The sequence below is a fragment of the Pelophylax lessonae genome, assembly GCF_965119305.1.
Source record: "Pelophylax lessonae genome assembly, chromosome: 9".
Taxonomy (NCBI): Eukaryota; Metazoa; Chordata; class Amphibia; order Anura; family Ranidae; genus Pelophylax; species Pelophylax lessonae.
Genome location: NC_138776.1, coordinates 9,532,035 through 9,555,277, shown reverse-complemented (window position 1 = coordinate 9,555,277; position 23,243 = coordinate 9,532,035). Strand labels below are relative to the sequence as shown.

Here is a 23,243-nt window from a genome sequence, read left to right as displayed (position 1 = left end):
TTGTCTGATCCATTTTTTTGATGGATGAAAAACAGGGCATTGATCTGTTCCAAAAAATGGACATCGACGGAAGCGGATGAAAATGGATGTTAATGGATGATCATCCGTTGTCATCCGTTTTTACATAGAGATGAAAGGGGCCTAACTCACAGCCCCCTTATACCATCTAGAGCAGCGCACCTGTTACATACTTCCTTTAATGAATAGATCGACTGATCATATCCAGTAAGAGAATCAGAAACTTCCCTGCCATCCCCCATTGGGGACCACCAGCACTCTTCAAGAGGTCCTCTGTCCTCCTTCATTACAAAACAGAATCCCCCCATCCTGTCCTGGTGTATTAGTTCATGTGTGATGATTCATTCTCCTCTTGGGTCGGGTTTGCTCATATCTATATCTCATCCTCATCCAGAGCAATGTCCCCCCATCCATTCACAGCTGTAGCTGAGTCTCTTCCTCCGGGGTCACACAATAGAAATCTTCAGTCCTGGTCGGAACTTTTCCAACTTTTCTAGTTCTGTTCTTACTTCCTCTGAAAAGCGGTTCTCGTTGATCCTAGGGATATAAACAGTCATCAGATCTCAGCAGAATTATCTCACACTATTTCCCAGCATCCTCCAGGATACCCTATATATTCTATATAATAAATCCTATATAATAATATCTATTAAGCTCACCACACACATTACAGTCTGATTTGTCAGAACTATTGTGAAGAAATAAATATATTTTCCTCATTTCATATGGAGGTATAAGAGGGAATAAGCCCCAGGGACAAAGGGCAGATGTAGGACAAGTCGCCTAAGCTTCCATCCAGAGATATTGGGTGTTTCTCTCTCTGCTGGAGGTATGGAAACAGGCGGTTTGCAGAACTGGGAATATAAAAGCCACGGATAAATATATTTTATCTGAGTATAGATATTTATGCGCTGCTATATGCAAAACTGAAAATGTGAAATGGAATAATCCAAATCAAAGCAGGGATAATAAATTACAAAATAATTAAAGTGTAGAAAATAATACAAAGGAAGAAGAGAGAACAGCTGCAACCATTAAATAGTGACCTCCAAGACTAAAAATGAAGCAATAATGTATAAAGAAAAACACAATTTTTGGACTTCTATTATTATTATTTTACACAGTTATAGTTGGATGTTTAATCATATGATCCTTCGCACAGCTGATTGTTGAATTATATATATAGAAAAACGATTAATAAAATATGAGTATATAGAGGGTCATCTATGAATGAGCGTAAATCTTAGATGTGATGGCTGTAACAAGTTTTCTTTTTTTGGCATTCCTCTATTTTCATCTGGTGAACCAGCCAACGGGTCTTTTCAGAAGCACAAGCTCTTTAACAGAATGTATCAATTTACATGGATGAGACAAACCTTTAACACTGGTGTGATTAACTACTTGCCTACTAGGTAGGTACTTTTACCCCCTTCTTGACCAGGACACGATGACAAATTGACAATTGCGCGGTTGTGCAACACTATACCAAAATGACTATCATTTTTTTCACACGTATTTTTGCTAAATAAATGAAAAAGACCAAATAAATTTGAAAAAAAAACCCTTTTCATAGTTTATGAGATTTTGGAAACAGGTAATTTTTCTCCTTCACTGATGGGCACTGATGAGGCAGCACTGGTAGACCGCACTGATAGGTGACACTGATTGGACTGCACTGATAATCAGATCCCTGATTATCAGTGTACATGTCCCTTTTAGAGAAGCTGGTTATCGGCTCTCTTCTCCTCTCCTCATGCATGTCAGCATGAGGAAAGGAGTGCCGATAACCGGCTTCTATTTACATCTGTGATCAGCTGTGATTGGACACAGCTGATCACAGGGTAAAGAGCTGCTGATTGGCTCTTTACCTCGATCTGTGATGAGCAGTGTCCTCCAGACCCTGTGATCATGGAGTGCGCTGCCTCCGCCCAGCAGCGGGTGCGTTCACGGGAGGCCGTCAAATGACAGCCTCCAAGAACTAGCCATCATTTGTCTAAAGTGCGGTTGGCAAGTGGTTAAAATGAACAGCTTTTATTTATTCATGCAAAACTTTTATCCCCCTCGTGGTTCTAAATTTGCTATTACATTTAACACTACCCTTCCCCAGACCCCAGACTTACAATGCAAAGAGGCACATATCACAAAAAAAATGCATTTGCACTTGCTTTTTCTTTTTTGCCTTGATGCTTCGCAGCAGGTGCAGAACATTCCTCCACTCTTGCCATGGTACTGCATGTGGTGCAGTGAAATTAAAAAGGAGCAAAAGAGTTTCTTACTGGGTGATGCATTTCCTGTTTCGGTTGAAAAATCATTGTCGAGAATGTTTTCTAGAACCACACAAGCAGTTTTCACATCTGATCACCTCTCGGGACAATTACTAAAAGTCTCTTCTTACGTTTCTGCAAATTTGCGGTAAGTGTTGACATATGCTGCTTGAAATAACTGTATGTGTAAAGATAGCATGTGTGTGAATATTTCAATGGATATAAAATGATAATTTTTTTTTTTTTACAGGGAAAATGGTAGATAAATTCTCATCACCAGAATTCCTGCCACAATTCATTGAAATGTACAGAGACAACCCCTCTATGGAAAGTAAAATCCAGAGAGTACTCAGACCGGGATAAGAAGAATGAGGCCTACCTCAAATTGGCGGAATTATGCACTGCCATTTATGCAAAGGAAGATGTATCGTAAAGGTAAAATTGCTAATCTGAGAACTGTTTTTAAAAAGGAGTTGAATAAGATTAGCGATTCAAAGTGATCTGGTGCTGGTTCGGATGACATATACGTACCATGCCTTTGGTATATTGATAGTCTCAGATTCCTGAATGAGCAGGAGGAATCGAGACCGTCGGTGAGCAGTCTCCAAATTGACCCATTACCCAGTACCCCTGAGTCAGAGGAAAGGACACCTGAGGAATCTGTCTTCAGTCAGGTAATATTCGTGAACTGCATTGCATGTGTATACTGTGTGCTTAATAAGTTATTTTAATGAAAAATACAGATTATGAATTGTCATTGTCCATTTCAAATCTAACACTTTATTTTATTGTATGTCAAGAAACATTTGCAGCTGGTTATAGATTTTTTTTTTTCTGGTTATAGATTTTAAATGACAAAAAAACATTAGCATTCACATTTACATGTTATTCTGCCAATCGACAGCACCAGGCCCAACAAAATATTGCATATATTCTATGCGATTTTGGCGTGCTATCTGAGTGGAAAGGCATGGTGATGCATGGCCTAGGTTCAAGAGTGCCTCACTGTCACTTCGCCAATCTCCTTGAATCACACAACTGCCAAATGGGTCTTCTCTGCTCTGCGACTGACTGACTGCTCTGCGACTGTCCGACTGTGCTCTGCGACTGTCCGACTGTGCTCTGCGACTGACTGACAGTGCTCTGCGACCGACCGACTGGTGAAGATCTTTGGACTGGTGAGTATCCTTGCGCGACTGGGAGTATCTTTGTGACTCGTAAGTATCTTTGCGACTGGTGAGGATCTTTGCGACTGGTGAGGATCTTTGCGACTGGTGAGGATCTTTGCGACTGGTGAGTATCTTTTGCGACTGGTGAGTATCTTTGCGACTAGTGAGTATATTACGACTGGTGAGTATCTGGCGACTGGTGAGCATCCTTGCGACTGGTGAGTATCCTTGCGACTGGTGAGTATCTTTGCGACTGGTGAGTATCTTTGCTACTGGTGAGTATTGTTGCGACTGGTGAGTATCTTTGCGACTGGGAGTATCTGTGCGACTGGTAAGTATCTTAGCGACTGGTTAGTATATTAGCGACTGGTGAGTACCCCAGGTTTAGTACCAGGGGAGTTAAAGGTAGTGTAGGTAAGGAAGAGCAGGTCGTTAATATTATCCCCATAGAGTAGTGGGTAATAATGTCCGACAGGATTGCGGATGCCACTCAGTGCACTTCTTGCGCCATGTATGCGTTCCTTGATGAACCAATCGAGGGCGAATACTGCTGTGCAAGATGTGAGCGACTTGTTGCTCTGGTAGACCAGATCCTGGACCTAGAGAACACAGTGGCAACACTGCGTAGCATCAACAACCTGGAAAGGAGCTTGGACATTACCCATCAGGCGCTGGCAGGGGCCAGCATAGAGGAGGGAGGAATAGAGGAGAAGCAAGCAGGAGAGGTACGCAGCTGGGTGACCGTTAGGAAGGGTAGAGGGATGAGTGTCAGGGAGGCCAGTCCTGAGTTGGTACACCCTAACAAATTTGCCGAGGTGCAGGTTGAGGGGGATATCAGCTTAGGGGTGGCAGTGCTGGAGCAGGCGCCCTCCCCCAGCTACCAGGGAAGGGGCGGCTCCAGGAAGAAGGGGGGCCATAACTCAGGAAAGGTTAGACAGGTTGTGGTAGTTGGGGACTCAATTATCAAGAGGACAGGGAGGGCAATCTGTAAAAAAGATCTCGGTAACCGAACAGTATGTTGTTTACCGGGCGCCCGAGTTCGGCACATCGCAGATCTGGCAGACAGATTATTGTGCGGGGCTGGGGATAAACCAGCGGACATGGTGCATGTGGGCACTAATGACAAAGTAAAAGGAAGGTGGAGGATCCTAAAGAACGATTTCAGGGACTTAGGTAATAGATTGAGGAATAGGACCTCCAAGGTGGTTTTCTCTGAAATACTGCCTGTACCTCGAGCCACACAGGAGAGGCAGAAGGAGATTAGGGAACTTAACAAGTGGCTGATGAATTGGTGTAGGAAGGAGGGGTTTGGGTTCCTGGAAAACTGGGCTGACTTCTCAGTCAGCTACCGACTCTTTAGTAAGGATGGGCTGCACCTTAATGGGGATGGTACAAATCTTTTGGGGAGAAAGATGGCCACCAAGTTGGAGGGGCTTTTAAACTAGGAGACGGGGGGGAGGGCTCAGAAGTAGAGTCAGTCAGGAGGAGGGAGCAAAGGACTGAAGGCAGTTGTAGGGTCAGCAGCGTCAATTGGCAGGTCTGTGCGGGAAAACCTCAGACCAAAAAGGAATAAACATAACCGCCAATCATGTTTAACTTCCGTAAAACTAAGAGGGGTATATGCTAATGCCAGGAGCCTAGCTAATAAAATGGATGAATTGGAAATGTTAGTGCATGAGGAGGACATAGACCTTGTGGGAATAACAGAGACTTGGTTCGACCCCTCACATGACTGGCTGGCCAATATCCAAGGGTATTTGGTGTACCGGAAGGACAGGGTAGGAAAAAGAGGGGGAGGGGTATGTCTCTATGTCAAGAACAATATAATGGTGATAGAGAGGAGCGACAAGAACAATATAAAGGTGATAGAGAGGAGTGACATTACGGATGGGATGAGCATGGATTTAGAATCGGTGTGGGTAGAACTCCATAGGGAAGGAGAAAAGGGAAAAGTAATTGTGGGGGGTTTGCTATAGGCCACCTAACCAAGGGGAGGAGGTAGAGCTGGAATTTTTAGCACTAATGGGTAAAGTGGCAAAATTGGGATCAGTCATCATATTAGGGGACTTCAATTATCCCGACATTGACTGGGATGAGGGGACTGCACACTCACAGAAGGCCCGTCTATTCACGGAAACCTTACTGGATAATTACATGTCACAGTTGGTGGATTCCCCTACCAGAGAAAACGCAGTCCTGGATCTATTGATCACTAATGACCCAGACATAATCTCGGAGGTGGGAGTCCAGAACTACCTGGGCTCTAGCGATCACATTTAGCGTAAATAACAATATAGCAAGGCAAGTGGGGAACATAAGAACCCTAAACTTCAGAAGGGCAAACTTTCCAAAATTATACTCATTGATGGAAAGGGTAAACTGGGACCAAACCTTGGGATCACTGACCACAAAGGAAAAATGGGAATGCTTTAGGAACATATTAAGCAAATGCATCTTGCAGTGCATTCCTATGTGAAATAAATTTAGAAGAGACAAAGCCAAACCTGGCTGGTTAAACCGTAGCGTTAAAAAACTTATCAGGGGAAAAAAATTGGCCTTCAAGAAATATAAATCAGAGGGCACAGTATCGGCTTTCGAGCAATACAAGGAGGCAAATAAGAAAAGTAAACAAGAAATCAAGATGGCTAAAATCAACTTTGAGAGACAAATAGTGGAGGATAGTAAAAAAAAACCAAAGATATTTTTTAAATATATCAACAGCAAAAAAACTAGGGCAGAGCATATTGCACACATAATTAACAATGATGGGAGGATGGTTACAGAGGACACTGAAAAAGCAACTGTGCTGAATGCTTTTTTCTCGTCAGTCTTTACACAGGAAAAGGAGGGGTACACTGACCATGACTGTATGGTTAGTAGTAATACACAGGACTTGCCACTATGGCTAACAGAGGGTGGAATCAGGGAAAGGCTGGATAAACTTAACACAAACAAATCACCAGGCCCGGATGGCGTACATCTGAGAGTACTCAAGGAACTCAGTAAGGTTATATCTAGACCACTGTTTCTGATCTTTGCTGACAGTATTAGGACAGGAGATGTACCAGGGGATTGGAGGAAGGCTAACGTGATTCCGATATTCAAAACAGGCCAGAGGCATATCAGGGAAATTATAGGCCTGTCAGTTTGACATCAATAATATGTAAACTTCTGGAGGGGATGATAAGGGACTATATCGTAGAGTATGCTAAAGTCAACAACATCATCAGCAATAATCAGCACAGGTTTACAAATGGGCGTTCTTGTCAAACCAATCTCCTAACATTCTACGAGGAGGTGAGCTGTGAGCTAGATAGGGGCAGACCAGTGGATGGAGTGTACTTGGATTTCGCTAAGGCGTTTGGTACAGTTCCCCACAAGCGCTTAATTTATAAAATAAGGTCTGCAGGTATCGACAGCAGGGTTTGCTCTTGGATACGGAACTGGCTAAAAGGGCATGTCCAAAGGGTGGTAATAAACAGCGCATACTCAGACTGGTCTGAGGTAGTAAGCGGGGGGCCCCAGGGCTCAGTCCTGGGACCAACCTTGTTCAATTTATTCATAAACAGCATTGAGGACGGGATCAGTAGTTCGTTATCAGTTTTTGCAGATGACACAAAATTGGCCAGGGCAATAACTGCACAGCATGAAGCAGATATCCTACAGAATGACCTGGACAAAATAACGGAGTGGGCAACGACATGCAAATGAGGTTTAATGTGGAGAAGTGTAAGGTTTTGCACTTGGGGACTAAAAACATAAAAGCACAATACACGTTAGGAGGGGAACCCTTGGGGGAATCAAAAATGGAGAAGGATCTGGGAGTCTTGGTTGATGATAGATTAGGCAACAGCATGCAATGTCAAGCGGCAGCTGCCAAAGCCAGCAGAATATTAGCATGCATAAAGAAAGGGATGTATTCCAGAGATAAGATATAATCCTTCCACTTTATAAAACTCTGGTCCGACCGCATCTGGAGTATTCTGTCCAGTTCTGGTCGCCAGTCCTCAGGAGGTATGTGTTGGAGCTGGAGAGAGTCCAGAGAAGGGCAACTAAACTGATTAGGTGATTGGAGGACCTTAACTATGAAGAGTGGCTGCAAACGCTCAATTTATTCTCCCTGGAGAAGAGACACCTGAGGGGGGACATGATAGCAATTTATAAATTTCTCAATGGGGATCTCAGCTTAGAAAAAAAGCTGTTCATTCGAAGGGATTGCATACCATGCGATTAGAGGAGAAGCGTTTTAACCTCAGGAAACGAGGGGGGTTCTTTACTGTTAGGGCTACAAGATTGTGGAATTCTCTACCACAAGAGGTGGTTTCTGCGGGTAGTATGGTGGCTTTCAAAAGACTCTTAGACTTACATCTCAAGGATCAGGACATTAAGGGCTATGTGAGATGATTACAGCCACACACCCACACAGGTTGAACTGGATGGACTATTGTCTTTATTCAACCTCACCTACTATGTAACTATGTAACATTGCTTGTGTCATGTAAGGTGGAAGCAGTGCGATGCATAAAATTGTGCAAAATACAGCAACAGTGCACAATTTTGTCAATTTTAGAAGGGGGGACATTTATGGCAGTATGAAAGATGCAAAACCGATTTGCCATGATACCGAATGCATTTTCCACAACACGTCTAGCTCTTGACAGTCTGCGGTTGAAGATGCATTGATCATGGTAATGTTTTTCATGGGAAACGGTTTAATCACATTTTCTCCCAAACCAAAGGCCTTATCTGCAACAAATACAAAATTTAGTGCATGTACAGTCTCGTGTCTGGATGGAAGACTCAGTAACCCATTCTTCAACTGTTTGGCGAACTCTGTTTTCTCTATTACCCCTCCATCAGTGGCATTAACTAAACTGGCAAAATATGTAGAAGGTTTTGTGTATTGTAAACAGGAAGTAGTAAAGAATCCCCCTTCCGGTGTCATGTTCACTATAATTCCAAATATACTGGTCTATATGAACATAGTACATTTAAATATTGCAACATGAATCACTTTTATATATTGCCGATCCGTGAACAATACTATATTTGCAGATCGGTATTGGTAAAAGCTATTTTTCCATAACACAAAGTGAACTGTCAATATAAAGGATACTTCCGGTTTCGGAACATCCCATGCAGACACCGAAAGATGGAGGATCCTTCTCACCTGTATAAAAAGGCGGAAATGACGGCGCGCGCCTATCTCCCATCTCAGTTGAAGCCCTATTGGAAGAAACGCGTCAGGAGGGAGGCGTGCCGTCATTACATCACTCGGAGTCCGTGCTGCAGCCGGACTCGAGGCGAAATAGAGATCCTCTGCCTGTAATTTCAATCTTTTCCTGCTCGTAATTACTCAACTAAATGTAAGTGCAATCTTGTTTTTCAATAAAACCATACCAAAGGTAATGCACTATTAGTCCCTTTTATGCCTTACATGTGTACTGGAATACCATGGGAAGCATTTATGCTCTTATAAAGAGATTGAGAGGCTACCTTTGTTTGAGTAATGGGAACAAGTGTGAGCCGTCCATTTCACACCATAAAGGGATAAATAGAGTGCCTACAACATCATCTACCGATTTAGAGGCTGCTTTTTCTCTATCATCTGGTAAGAGGCTTGCATCAATTTTATCACCTGTGTGACTGTGCACGTGTGGTAGGTGGATATCAGGACACAGACATCACTTTCACAGGAATTGTTTCAATCAAGCACTTACCTTCTTTTCCGCTGGGTAAGGAGGCATTTCACCAGGTGGAGGGAACACCTAATCACTTGAACGATTTGTTATTGGACTCTTCACTTATACTTTTGTCATCATCAATTTATTTATAATGGAATTTATTCTTTATGGATTATTTGTTTGATTCACATCAAGGTTGAATTTTATGGGACTATTTGTTCACTGTTCAACTTTTATTTTGGACATTATTTTGGTTTTTACCACTGTCACATCATTTATATGTATATTGTGTATAATATATTTTATAATATATATTTCATATTTATTGAAAAGCGCACCATCACTTTCAAACATTATTACTTTTTACATTCTGGTTGCAGCCTTTCACATAATCAGCGCACCCTTTTCTTTCCCAATTATACATCACATATCAACTCGGGTAGCAGCAGATTAACATGGATGTCTTTGAGTACCACAGTACTCGGAAATTGGTAGTGGAAGACATCTTTGAAAAAACACTCTTTGAACCCACGGATCTAAGAGGCATATTTATGAGACTCAAAAATATAATGGTAGCCGAACTACATGCATCCTGGGATATAGTGTTTTTGGAGAGATATGTCCAGGAAAAAATGGTGCCCAGGAGTCTTAGGTGGAACATCTCCCCAGACCAGGGTGACCAAGAAATCCTGGAATGGTTCCAATTTTTTAATGGGGCCGATATGAGCCTCTTGAATTTTCTTATAGATAAAAGGAGGAAGAAAGTTCTAAAACTTAACAAAGAAATTTTAGAAATTAAAGAAAAACTTTCCCCTTTTTTGCAAGAAGAGGCATACAAAATATATAATCAGGAACTTCGGGAAATTTTAGCAATTGAAGAAGAACAAAAAAAGAAAAAGAGAAAAAAGTATTTCAGAGACCTAGAAGATTACCAAGCAGGTAAAGTCTTCAAATGGCAACTGAATATGGAAATAGAAGAAGATTCAGGAGAAATGGAAAGTACCACAAGTGACAATACTGTGGGAAAAAGCACTGTTCCTATGGGTTTTAGAGAAACCAAAGGGACAACTAAAAAAGAATCGGATAATCAAGAAGCTACAACCTCAAAGAATATTACAGAGGCAAAAACTTCTAATTATTCCCAAAAATTCAAACCTTTAAAGGAGAATTTATCCAACAATAAAGGTAAGAAGAAAGTAGAGAAAAAAGGGGACAATTCACGTCAGGTGGGAAAAGAACCACATAGGAGAGAGAGCAAGATCATGGACATTATTCCAGAGAAAGACAATCGAGACGCTCTCGATCCAGATCCCCCAGACGGGTCCCAATGGATTATATGGGAAATTATTCCGATTCTACAATATTACAAGGTTTTATCCCCAATATTCTCACAACTGGTTTGAACCTCTGAGAAACGAAAGGTATGAAGAAAGAGAAGACATCTTCGAAACTCCACAAAGCGAAAAACCAATTAAAGCTAACAAGAAGAATTTTTTAGGACAAGGCCACAAGAAAGGCAAAAAAAGAAAATAAATAAAAGAGGAAATAGAGGTGGCTCCAAACGTAATAAAAGCGACAAAAATATACAAGGAATATTCAACTTGAGTGGCATCGAACTAACCAAGTCTGAACAACATACTTTAAGCAAAGGGCTAAAATATGTCCCCAAAAAAGCCCTAAACAAATTCGAAACCTTTGTGGATATCCACAAGTTTGTGAGGAAATTGAATGTGAAGAGACATTTTTTGTCAAAAGCTGGAGAAAGAAATTACGTTTCATACCAGCCATCTTCTTCAATTCCCTCAGGAGTAAGGAATGCTTCCTTATTTAACCCTCCAGGCTTACACAGTCAACAAGTGACTATTTTTAAAGACCTGGTAATTAAGGAATTAGAAGAAAAACAGGTGGAGAATAAATCACAAATGGATCTGAATAAAGGCATAAAGGAGTTGTGTGAAAACAAAGAGCTTATAGTCAGGCCAGCGGATAAAGGGGGAGGAATCGTTCTTTTGCATAAGAATGATTATCTGAAAGAAATGGACAACCTCTTATCCAACAACCAAACTTATGAATTATTAAAGAAAGATCCCACCACTAAATTCAAAAAGAAACTTGAAAAACTTGTTGAAGAAGGTCATAATAAAGGTATTTTAAATAAGAAGGAGAGAGAATTTTTGGTCCCCTTGTGTCCAAGAATCCCCACTATTTATTACCTCCCAAAAATTCACAAAAGCTTAACACAACCTCCGGGAAGACCTATAGTGAGTGGGATCGACTCAGTCACTTCAAGAATTGGTAAATATGTCGACTATTTTCTACAGCCATTAGTACAGGAAACTCCTGCGTACTTGAAAGACACATCCCAGTGTATCAAGGAAATAACAGAATTGGAAATACCAGGGGAAGTACTGCTAGTTACAGCAGATGTAACTTCCCTCTATACTGTGATACCGCATGATATGGGATATGAAGCGGTGAGTACGTTTTTAGATGCTAATCATGAAATTCCTTTTAATCAAAAAAGTTTTATTCTTGACCTACTTGTCTTCGGGATGGAGCACAACTATTTTTATTACAACCAGAAATTTTATCTTCAAAGAACGGGTGTTGCAATGGGGGCTAAGTTCGCCCCAAGTTTAGCCAACTTATTTATGGCCTTATGGGAAGATCGCAATATTTTTTCCAATAAAGCAAAAGAACTAGTGATATGGAGAAGATATATCGATGACACGCTACTGGTTTGGCAGGGGGATGAGGAATCCCTTGAAAAGTTCATGGAAGACCTCAACTGTAATAGTTGGGGAATCAGATTCTCATATCAATATAGTAAAAGTTCCATCAACTTTTTAGACCTAACCATTTTTAGAAAAGGCACAAGCTTTGCAACCCGTTCTTATTTTAAACCGACAGACAAAAATGGCTTCATTGCCTTAGACAGCTGCCACCATCCCACATGGCTGAATACAGTTCCTAAAGGACAATTCAGAAGAGTAAGAAGAAATTGTACAGAAAATAAAGATTTCCAGGAACAAGCATTGATATTAAAAGAAAGATTCGTGGAAAAAGGGTACGACCCACAAAAGTTGGATCAGGAGATACAAAAAATGAGCCTTATGAAGCAATCTGCGTTGACAGAACCAGTTAAGAAAAAGAATCCAGAGAAGACTCGGTCTTATTCAGAATTCGCTTTCAACACACAATTTTCTACTAGCTACAAATGGCTCAACCATGTATTTCGCAAATGTTGGGGTGTGCTGCAGGGTGACAAGGTACTTGAACCCGTAATACCTGAGCAACCGAAAATCATCTTTAAAAAAGCGGCCAATATTAAAAACTTAGTAGCCCAAAATCCAGTCGAAAAACCAACAATAACGAGAATCTTTCCAGACATGAAAGGGTTTTACCCTTGTGGTAGCTGTAGGATTTATAAAGAAGCGAATACGGTGAGAACAAAGACATTTTCGTCTAGTGTCACTGGCAAGGAATATCCTATCAAAGAGTTTATATCCTGCCACACCAAAGGAGTCCTCTATTTGTTACAGTGTGAGTGTAACAAACAATACGTAGGAAGAACCATACGTACTGCCAGTGTACGGATAGGAGAACATCTATAAAGCCTTTCCTGGGCATAGTGTATCTCAACACTATGCCAAGTGCCATCAAAAAAATCCTAAAAAATGAAAATCATCGTTATTGAGAAATATACTCCACATTGGAGGGGGGGTAATTTAAAAAGAACCATCTCTAGAAGAGAAACGTTTTGGATTTTCGAACTAAAGTGTTTTCAACCTAGAGGACACAACATCGAATGGGACATTAATTCCCACATCAATAATAACTAATAATATATTTCCCGAAATCCTGATACATTAATACCCACCCCTACACAATTTTATGCTATCTTAACAACATTTTAACAAATTAAGTTTTTTAATACATTTTTAATAAGAAGTTTTAATCTTTTAATGATCACATAACAATATTTTAGTCTGTAAAGATAATAAAATTTTATTTAAATTTTTAATATATCATTTTTATGTATTTTAAACAAATATGTTATGTGTGATATAAATATATTGTTATTATGTATAAGATTGGCACGGTTTGAGTGATAAAAATCAAAAACCGGCAAAATATGTAGAAGGTTTTGTGTATTGTAAACAGGAAGTAGTAAAGAATCCCCCTTCTGGTGTCATGTTCACTATAATTCCAAATATACTGGTCTATAGTACATTTAAATATTGCAACATGAATCACTTTTATATATTGCCGATCCGTGAACAATACTATATTTGCAGATCGGTATTGGTAAAAGCTATTTTTCCATAACACGAAGTGAACTGTCAATATAAAGGATACTTCCGGTTTCGGAACATCCCTTGCAGACACCGGAAGATGGAGGATCCTTCTCACCTGTATAACATAGAAACATAGAATGTGTCGGCAGATAAGAACCATTTGGCCCATCTAGTCTGCCCAATATATCTGAATCCTATGAATAGTCCCTGGCCCTATCTTATATGAAGGATAGCCTTATGCCTATCCCATGCATGCTTAAACTCCTTCACTGTATTTGCAGCTACCACTTCTGCAGGAAGGTTATTCCATGTTTTCACAACTCTCTCAGTAAAGTAATACTTCCTCATATTACTTTTAAACCTTTGCCCCTCTAATTTAAAATGGTGTCCTCTTGTGGTAGTTTTTCTTCTTTTAAATATGCTCTCCTCCTTTACCGAGTTGATTCCCTTTATGTATTTAAAAGTTTCTATCATATCCCCTCTGTCTCTTCTTTCTTCCAAGCTATACATGTTAAGGTCCTTTAACCTTTCCTGGTAAGTTTTTTCCTGCAATCCATGTACTAGTTTAGTAGCTCTTCTCTGAACTCTCTCTAGAGTATCTATATCCTTCTGGAGATATGGCCTCCAGTACTGCGCACAATACTCCAAGTGAGGTCTCACCAGTGTTCTGTACAGCGGCATAAGCACTTCTCTCTTTCTACTGCTTATACCTCTCCCTATACATCCAAGCATTCTGCTGGCATTTCGTGCTGCTCTATTACATTGTCTTCCCACCTTTAAGTCTTCTGAAATAATTACTCCTAAATCCCTTTCCTCAGATACTGAGGTCAGGACTGTGTCAAATATTCTATATTCTGCCCTTGGGTTTTTACGCCCCAGGTGCATTATCTTGCACTTATCCACATTAAATTTCAGTTGCCAGAGTTCTGACCATTCTTCTAGTTTTCCTAAATCCTTTTCCATTTGGCGTTTCCCTCCAGGAACATCAACCCTGTTACATATCTTTGTGTCATCAGCAAAAAGACAAACCTTACCATCGAGGCCTTTTGCAATGTCACTTATGAAGATATTAAACAAAATTGGTCCCAGTACAGATCCCTGAGGTACCCCACTGGTAACATGACCTTGTTCTGAATGTTCTCCATTGACTACAACCCTCTGTTGTCTGTCACTCAGCCACTGCCTAATCCACTCAACAATATGGGAGTCCATGCTCAATGACTGTAGTTTATTGATAAGTCTTCTATGTGGGACAGTGTCAAAAGCCTTACTAAAATCTAGATATGCAATGTCTACTGCACCTCCACCGTCTATTATTTTAGTCACCCAGTCAAAAAAATCTATAAGATTTGTTTGACAGGATCTCCCTGAAGTAAACCCATGTTGTTTTTCATCTTGCAATCCATGGGATTTAAGATGTTCCACAATTCTATCCTTTAATAGGGTTTCCATTAATTTGCCTACTATTGATGTCAGACTCACTGGTCTATAGTTGCTCGATTCCTCCCTACTACCTTTCTTGTGAATGGGCACGACATTTGCCAATTTCCAATCTTCCGGGACGACTCCTGTTACTAATGATTGGTTAAATAAATCTGTTAATGGTTTTGCCAGCTCACCACTAAGCTCTTTTAATAATTTTGGGTGTATCTCATCAGGACCGTGTGACTTATTTGTCTTCACTTTAGACAGCAATCTTAGAACGTCTTCCTCTGTAAAGACACATGCATCAAACGATTCATTAGTCATCCTTTCAAGTGGAGGTCCTTCTCCTTTTTCTTCTGTAAAAACTGAACAGAAGTATTCATTAAGGCAGTCGGCTAGCCCTTTATTCTCTTCTACATACCTTCCGTCCTTTGTTTTTAATTTAGTTATTCCTTGTTTTAATTTCCTTTTTTCATTTATATATCTGAAGAATATATATAAAAAATATAAAATATATATAAAATATATAAAAAGGCGGAAATGACGGCGCGTGCCTATCTCCCATCTCAGTTGAAGCCCTATTGGAGGAAACGCGTCAGGAGGGAGGCGTGCCGTCATTACGTCACTCGGAGTCCGTGATGCAGCCGGACCCGAGGTGAAATAGAGATCCTCTGCCTGTAATTTCAATCTTTTCCTGCTCGTAATTACTCAACTAAATGTAAGTGCAATCTTGTTTTTCAATAAAACCATACCAAAGGTAATGCACTATTAGTCCCTTTTATGCCTTACATGTGTACTGGAATACCGTGGGAAGTATTTATGCTCATATAAAGAGATCGAGAGGCTACCTTTGTTTGAGTAATGGGAACAAGTGTGAGCCGTCCATTTCACACCATAAAGGGATAAATAAAGTGCCTACAATGTCATCTACCGATTTAGAGGCTGCTTTTTCTCTATCATCTGGTAAGAGGCTTGCATCAATTTTATCACCTGTGTGACTGTGCACGTGTGGTAGGTGGATATCAGGACACAGACATCACTTTCACAGGAATTGTTTCAATCAGGCACTTACCTTCTTTTCCGCCGGGTAAGGAGGCATTTCACCAGGTGGAGGGAACACTTAATCACTTGAACGATTTGTTATTGGACTCTTCATTTATACTTTTGTCATCATCAATTTATTTATAATGGAATTTATTCTTTATGGATTATTTGTTTGATTCACATCAAGGTTGAATTTTATGGGACTATTTGTTCACTGTTCAACTTTTATTTTGGACATTATTTTGGTTTTTACCACTGTCACATCATTTATACTTATATTGTGTATAATATATTTTGGGTATATTTCACATTTATTGAAAAGCGCACCATCACTTTCAAACATTATTAACTATGGCCATTAACACAATACTGAAATAGCCCTTATAGTAAAATGATCCAGAGTTCCCAGGTGGGGTAATCCGAACATGCTTCCCATCGATTGCACTCAGTGTTAATTTTGGCAGAAAATTTCAATTTACTTTTAGTCTTAGTCTTAGGACTAAAATGGCATTTTAGTTTTAGTCCCATTTTAGTCTTCTGAAAGTGTTTTAGTTTTAGTCGTATTTTTTCGACTAAAACTCCAGTACATTTTAGTCGACTAAAACTCCAGTACATTTTAGTAGACTAAAACTCATTTTAGTCATCTATAATTGAATGGGTGTAGTTCAATTGTAATTTGTAATGCATTATTTAAGCATTTCTCTACAATTTCCAAACTCATTATATACTACTGCTGGTCCTGGAGTGAAAAATTGAATATGTTATTATTTATGGTATTAAGCTTTGAGCATGCACTAGCACAGCACTACACAGACACAGAGTTAGTCATTAAGTCTTTATTTAGGCAAAACTGTTTTGCCAATAATATTACTTTTTTGACCAAAGGGGGTAACATAAAAATATAAAAATGTAATAAAAATACAAAAAAATAAAAACTTTGCAGGCATCAGCTCACTTCATCAGTCCTGTGTCATGCTCATTTCAACAGTACAGCATCCTGAGACCTGAGACCACTGTGGGGGGGGGGGGGGTTGCTAATTTCTCAGCCAACAAGGGAGTGTGCTCACTGCTCACTCACAATTTTGCCTAAGAACACAGCCATGAATAAAGAATGGTACAAAAACATCCTCAGAGAAGAGAACAACTTCCTTCCCACCTCAACCATCCAAGAACAACTGCAGAGAGACTCCAGGGAAGAAAAAATAAGCATCAGCTCACTTCATCAGTCCTGTGTCATGCTCATGGCAACAGTACAGCATCCTGAGACCACTGTGGGGGTGCTAAGTTCTCAGCCAACAAGGGAGTGGGCTCACTCACAATTTTGCCTAAGAATACACACAGCCATGAATAAAGAATGGTACAAAAACATCCTCAGAGAGAACAACTTCCCACCTCAACCATCCAAGAAAAGCTGCAGTGCACACCTGCACAGGTACTGTCACTGCCAGTCTGGCACTGGCACTGCATAATAAACCAATACTGTAAAACTTGAGGAGGGTAATGCTTATTTCTAAATAAGAAGAACCCATTTACACTTTCAGCTTATTATTTTAACAGTTGTAATTCTCAGATGTATTCACTAAAAATGTGCAAAGTCTACAATAATGCCAATTACAACTGTTTTTGAAGCACAAGTATTATTTATGCTTCTTATAGAAATAGCAGTAATAAAACACTTCTATTTGTTTCGATTCATTTTAAGGAAAGCACTTTGTGCCAAAATGACCCTTGCTCTATTCCGCCGGCCTCTAGAGAGGTCACCTGTGACACTAAATACCCTCTCTGCAAAGGCTTGAAAAGCTAGCATAGCCAGCAGGTCTAAAGCAAAAGGTTTTAGCTGGTGATAAATAGTGTCACTCTTTGACAGCCAAAAATCGGTTGCAGTGTTGTCCTCAACTTGATGCAAAAGCTCTTCCTTATATTTTCTGATCTGCTGTTTTATGCTGTTTTAGGAGATCCTCTGCCTGGGTCTTCTGCGGCATTTAGAAAGAAACCGAAAAATTGGCTGCTCAGATGTGGATGCTGGTGCTTCTTCAACTTCCTCCGATTTTTCAATATTCTCTTGTTCCACATCATCTTCAGACAATTTATGATGTTGCGTGTGGGGCGAAGTGGATTTTCTTATCGCATACTCTGCCTTTTTAAACAATTCCTGAATATTCTCATGATCTGCCACATTAACAAGGGTTTCACAGACAGTAGGGTTGACAAAACAAGCAGCTGCTGCAAGTGGCAAGAACATTTCATCTGTTGGATCTAAAAATGAAGCAAAACACTGGTTCACATTCCCTTGCATTTTCTGTGCAATTGTGGCAAGGTCTTGGTAGCTAGTGTTCTGTTTAAAGTCCTCAAGTTGGCTGAGTAGATCAAAAAGAGCAGGGACAGCCAGGGACATTGACATGGTGTCACTCTGGAGGGTTTTAGTATGTTTTGCAAAAGGCAGCAGTAGGTCATGCAATGATGTGAGCTTTTGCCATTCACTAGGGAGCAAGCTGTCCCATCCCATGTTGTTTGCGATTTGGCAGACTGACTCTTTCAGTTTGAGATCATGTTGAATGTGCTTGACCAGCGTCTGGGGCAGTCATTGAAAAGGGTCCGGCCACAATGCTCCAATATCTTCTGTGTTGCGATAGAAGACTTGCGGAAGAGGTTCACTATAACGTAAAAGTGTAGCGCTAAAGAAAAATTGATAATCGTGAAATTGATAAATTAGTGTCCAAATGAATAAATCACTAATAATCACAATAGTGTGTTAAAAATGTCCAATTGAATGAGTCCCCAACGAAAAAAGACTGATGTGGAGAAAAGACATAAATCCGCAAGTGCAATAATCCAAGGGGGGGAGGGATTCTTCCCGGGACGCCAAGGGTATGTGAAGGAAGGGAACACCTCTGTGATGGAATATGATAAGCAGCTTACCAGATTTCCATGGCTGCTCAGATTAGTGAGTCAGCCTCTCCCAGCTGTTAATCCAAACCACTGAAGGTCAGAAATTACATAGGTACTTTATCAGCTCCAAGGAACCACCACTTGAGATACAGGAGGATCAGTATAGGATTGGCACTCATCAATATATGTCATCAATCATAAATGAATATGTGAAAAAAAGAGAGGCAAAGCCCATAGCGTAATCCCGTTTAAAACTTGAAATCTTGTTTATTAAAAGTTATACTCACAGTGTTTCATAAAATAACAGACATATCAATGGCTATGTCAGGGATAGAGATGCGGCGTCCCGCAAGTGGTCCCAGATAATAGATGATGAAGGCCGGCTAGTTTCAGGGGGGCGTGTGGACGTTGCGTCAGGGGGCGTGTGGACGTTGCGTCTGCGCCCCCTGAAACTAGCCGGCCTTCATCATCTATTATCTGGGATCACTTGCGGGATGCCGCATCTCTATCCCTGACATAGCCATTGATATGCCTGTTATTTCATGAAACACTGTGAATATAACTTTTAATAAACAAGATTTCAAGTTTTAAACGGGATTACGCTATGGGCTTTGCCTCTCTTTTTTTCACATATTCATTTATGATTGATGACATATATTGATGAGTGCCAATCCTATACTGATCCTCCTGCATCTCAAGTGGTGGTTCCTTGGAGCTGATAAAGTACCTATGTAATTTCTGACCTTCAGTGGTTTGGATTAACAGCTGGGAGAGGCTGACTCACTAATCTGAGCAGCCATGGAAATCTGGTAAGCTGCTTATCATATTCCATCACAGAGGTGTTCCCTTCCTTCACATACCCTTGGCGTCCCGGGAAGAATCCCTCCCCCCCTTGGATTATTGCACTTGCGGATTTATGTTTTTTCTCCACATCAGTCTTTTTTCGTTGGGGACTCATTCAATTGGACATTTTTAACACACTATTGTGATTATTAGTGATTTATTCATTTGGACACTAATTTATCAATTTCACGATTATCAATTTTTCTTTAGCGCTACACTTTTACGTTATATTGCATTTTGAGTCACTGTTGGTTGATTTTGTGTTGGCTGCTGATATTTATCATTCCTTTTTACTCATTATACTAGCGCGGAAATTTTCTATTTTTTCTTGGAAGAGGTTCACTATTGATCTTGCTTTATGCAGTATTTTCTTCACACTTGCCTCCTTCTGCAACATGTGGACCACTAGTTGTAAGGTATGCACTACACATGGTGTCCGGTCCATCTCGATCTGTTGGTACCTAACAGTGGAACACAGCCAAATAAAGTATAGAAAAGCTTTCTGTTCCATTCTATTCCATTTTATTATTTTAACATTTAACATCTTATGGGAATACTTTTACACAAGACTACTGGAAAAATAACAAAGATGCACCCATAGAGTAGACTGGAGCAGATACTAGTGCCCCCATATCAATCATCTCATATGCATGTGATAACTAACTGTCAACCGAACCGTGTCATGTAAAATAATATTAAAATTGGCTCACCCACCGCAGTTCATCAATTTCAGACTCCGCCTCAGAGTCACTTTTCGTCATGGGGGAGTCTTCCTCACTAGAGCTGGGTGGTTCTTCTGCTGCTGCTGCTGCTGCTGCGGTTTGTTTAAATGCTGCCACCATATTGCTCCCGTTGTCTGTTATCACTGTGAGGCAAGAGGGATGTTGAGCGCTTGTGCCAAGGAGAAAGGACCCCAGTGCAGCAACAGATGATCAGGGACTACTGGAGGCTAAGCTCTACAGGTGCTGGTGTAACTCAGGGCAGCTCTGGCAGGCAAAGAAGGAAATCCCGCTGACAACAAGAAAAAGAAAAACAGGCGCCGCTGAGTGTAGCATAGAAATTCATTACATGACAATATGTGGCAACTCACATGGGGATTGCCTTTAGTGCATGTTCCTAGATTGCTTCCTGTATTCAATGTGTCTGCATTCTGACTGGCCCGCAGCCAGGTGATGACGATACAGGAAGGACCGTGGAGGAGCTGGGTCGGGTGGAGGCAGCGGTGAACCGCAAGCCTTCCGGAAGTGACGTAACGCGTTTCGGAGCATGCACACTAAGCTCCTTCTTCAGACATATCTTTTTCTTGTTATCACTGTGAGGATCTTCCTCTTTGGTATGTCCCACTCTTGCAAGCATTTGTCCCAACATGTTTTAATTGACTGTGCAGTGTGTGGGTGGGCTACTTGTTCAAGGGCCAACAATATGTGTTCAGGTTTATGTTGTTCAACACAAAAGTAGCATGCACTTATAGCAAGGAATGAAGCTGAGAGTCCTTTTTGGGTCCACAAATCAGTGCAAATAGATACTCTCTGAGCAGCAGTCAGTGTCTTTTTGAATTTTTGTTTTTCATCCTCATATTGTTTGTCAATCAGATTGCTTATTTTAGTTTTCTTTGGAACAGTCAGCTTTCTATCTACTGTCTCCGTCATGCTAACAAAGTCCTTATCTTCAATCGTTCTGACTGGTAATCCGGAGCACCCAATCCATCTTGCTATGGCCTCCTCCCTGGCCTGTTGTTCCTTAGAGTCAATTTTGTATTTTGAAGCACCTAAAAGAGCAGTGTAAATAGTTTGCTGTGGTGCACTGGTCCGACTTGGTCCAGCATTTGAGGTTTTCTGTATCTGTGGGGTTAAATTAGGGGGAAAATTTCTAGTTATTCTGATTTTACATTCTCTCTCACTCAGCTCCAAGTTGTCTCTTTATACAAAAGTGGAGTTAAGTGCTATCATGCACTGCTTACCTTTGTATGAATTTTGGGATGAGTTGTCCGCAAATGACGCTTTAAGTTTGTTGTATTTTTGCCAGTTAGTGTCACTCCACATGGTTTGCAAAGGGTCTTGTTGTCCTTCGCATCAAATGTAAAATACACCTATAGACCTGCTCTTCTCTTTCTACCAGTCACAGAGAGAGATGCGGTCGTGGACATTTCTCTGGATGACAGTGCTGTGTGGATGACAGCGGTCAGAGGAGGCCTGTAATGCTGCTGGACAGTGCTGGATGGTGGTCTAAGGGATGGCCTGTAATTCCCTGGATGCCTGTGGTGGTCAGGTTAGACAGAGGAGGCCTGTAATGCTGCTGGACAGTGCTGGAGCCTGGATGGTGGTCTAAGGTCTAAGGGATGGCCTGTAATCTAATGCACAGTGCTGGATGGTGGTCTCAGGTCTAAGGGATGGCCTGTAATCTAATGCACAGTGTTGGATGGTGGTCTCAGGTCTAAGGGATAGCCTGTAATGCCCTGGATGCCTGTGGTGGTCAGGTCAGACAGAGGAGGCCTGTAATGCTGCTGGACAGTGCTGGAGCCTGGATGGTGGTCTCAGGTCTAAGGGATGGCCTGTAATCTAATGCACAGTGCTGGATGGTGGTCTCAGGTCTAAGGGATGGCCTGTTATGCCCTGAATGCCTGTGGTGGTCACTCAGGTCAGACAGAGGAGGCCTGTAATGCTGCTGGTTAGTGCTGGAGCCTGGATGATGGTCTCAGGTCTAAGGGATGGCCTGTAATGCCCTGGATGCCTATGGTAGTCTGGTCAGAGGAGGCCTGTAATGCTGCTGCACAGTGCTGGATGGTGGCCTCAGGTCTAAGGGATGGCCTGTAATGCACACAGTGCTGGATGGTGGTCTCAGGTCTAAGGGATGGCCTGTAATTCACAGTGCCCTGGATGCCTGCGGTGGTCAGAGTAGGGCTGTAATGCTGCTGGACATGGACAGTGCTGGATGGATGGTGGTCTCAGGTGGTCTAAGGGATGGCCTGTATGCATTGCATAGTGCCGGATGCCTGCGGTGGTCATGTCAGAGAGGAGGCCTGTAATGCTTCTGCCTGCAGTGCACACAGCACAGTGCTGCTCAGAGTGCTGGATGGGGGTCTCAGGTTTAAGGGTGGTCTGATTCTGAAGTTGAACAGGATGGGCCGGGCCGGCCTCAGCAGCCTATGCACGCGCACACACAGTCCTGGATGGCAGATGCCAGTAGTCTGAGGGGACTCAGGGGAGGCAGTAATGGCTGACCTGGCTGTTGTAACTCAATCAGTGGGTGCTCTGCTCTGGATGTGGTGGTGGGTGCCACTGCCTCGGTGGTCGTCTGCCGTGTGATGATGATGTGACGGAGTCGGGCCTGGCTCTGGCTGTAGTGCTGCAGTGCTCTGGTGAGGTGACTGGTCTCGACTCTCTTGTAGTCATCATGAACAAAAGGTTATCCTCAGCCAGAACCCCCTATGGGGAGTGCCACATCCCGGGTAAGCAAATACAACAAAAGAAAGGGGTTCCCCTAAAGGGTTGGGACTTTTAAGGCACTTGGGTTAGGTATGAGACAAGTATGGATAGTAAGGTTTTTTGAAAAATGTCAAAGTTTTATTAAACAACCATGAGAGTCTAAAAACAGAAAAATATTACATGT

At 41.4% G+C, this 23,243-nt stretch overlaps 1 protein-coding gene across 2 annotated transcripts in view; it reads right to left on the bottom strand.

The window, feature by feature from the left end:
* Positions 1 to 301: 301 nt before the first annotated feature.
* Positions 302 to 23,243, bottom strand: part of LOC309564529 (NACHT, LRR and PYD domains-containing protein 12-like) — a 579,648-nt gene continuing 556,706 nt past the window's right edge. For both annotated transcript variants that reach the window (XM_082269162.1, XM_082269163.1), the window contains one exon: positions 302 to 555. In XM_082269162.1, the coding sequence (XP_082125288.1) occupies positions 465 to 555 (91 nt within the window). In that variant the 3' untranslated portion in view covers positions 302 to 464. The remainder of the gene's footprint in view (positions 556 to 23,243) is intronic.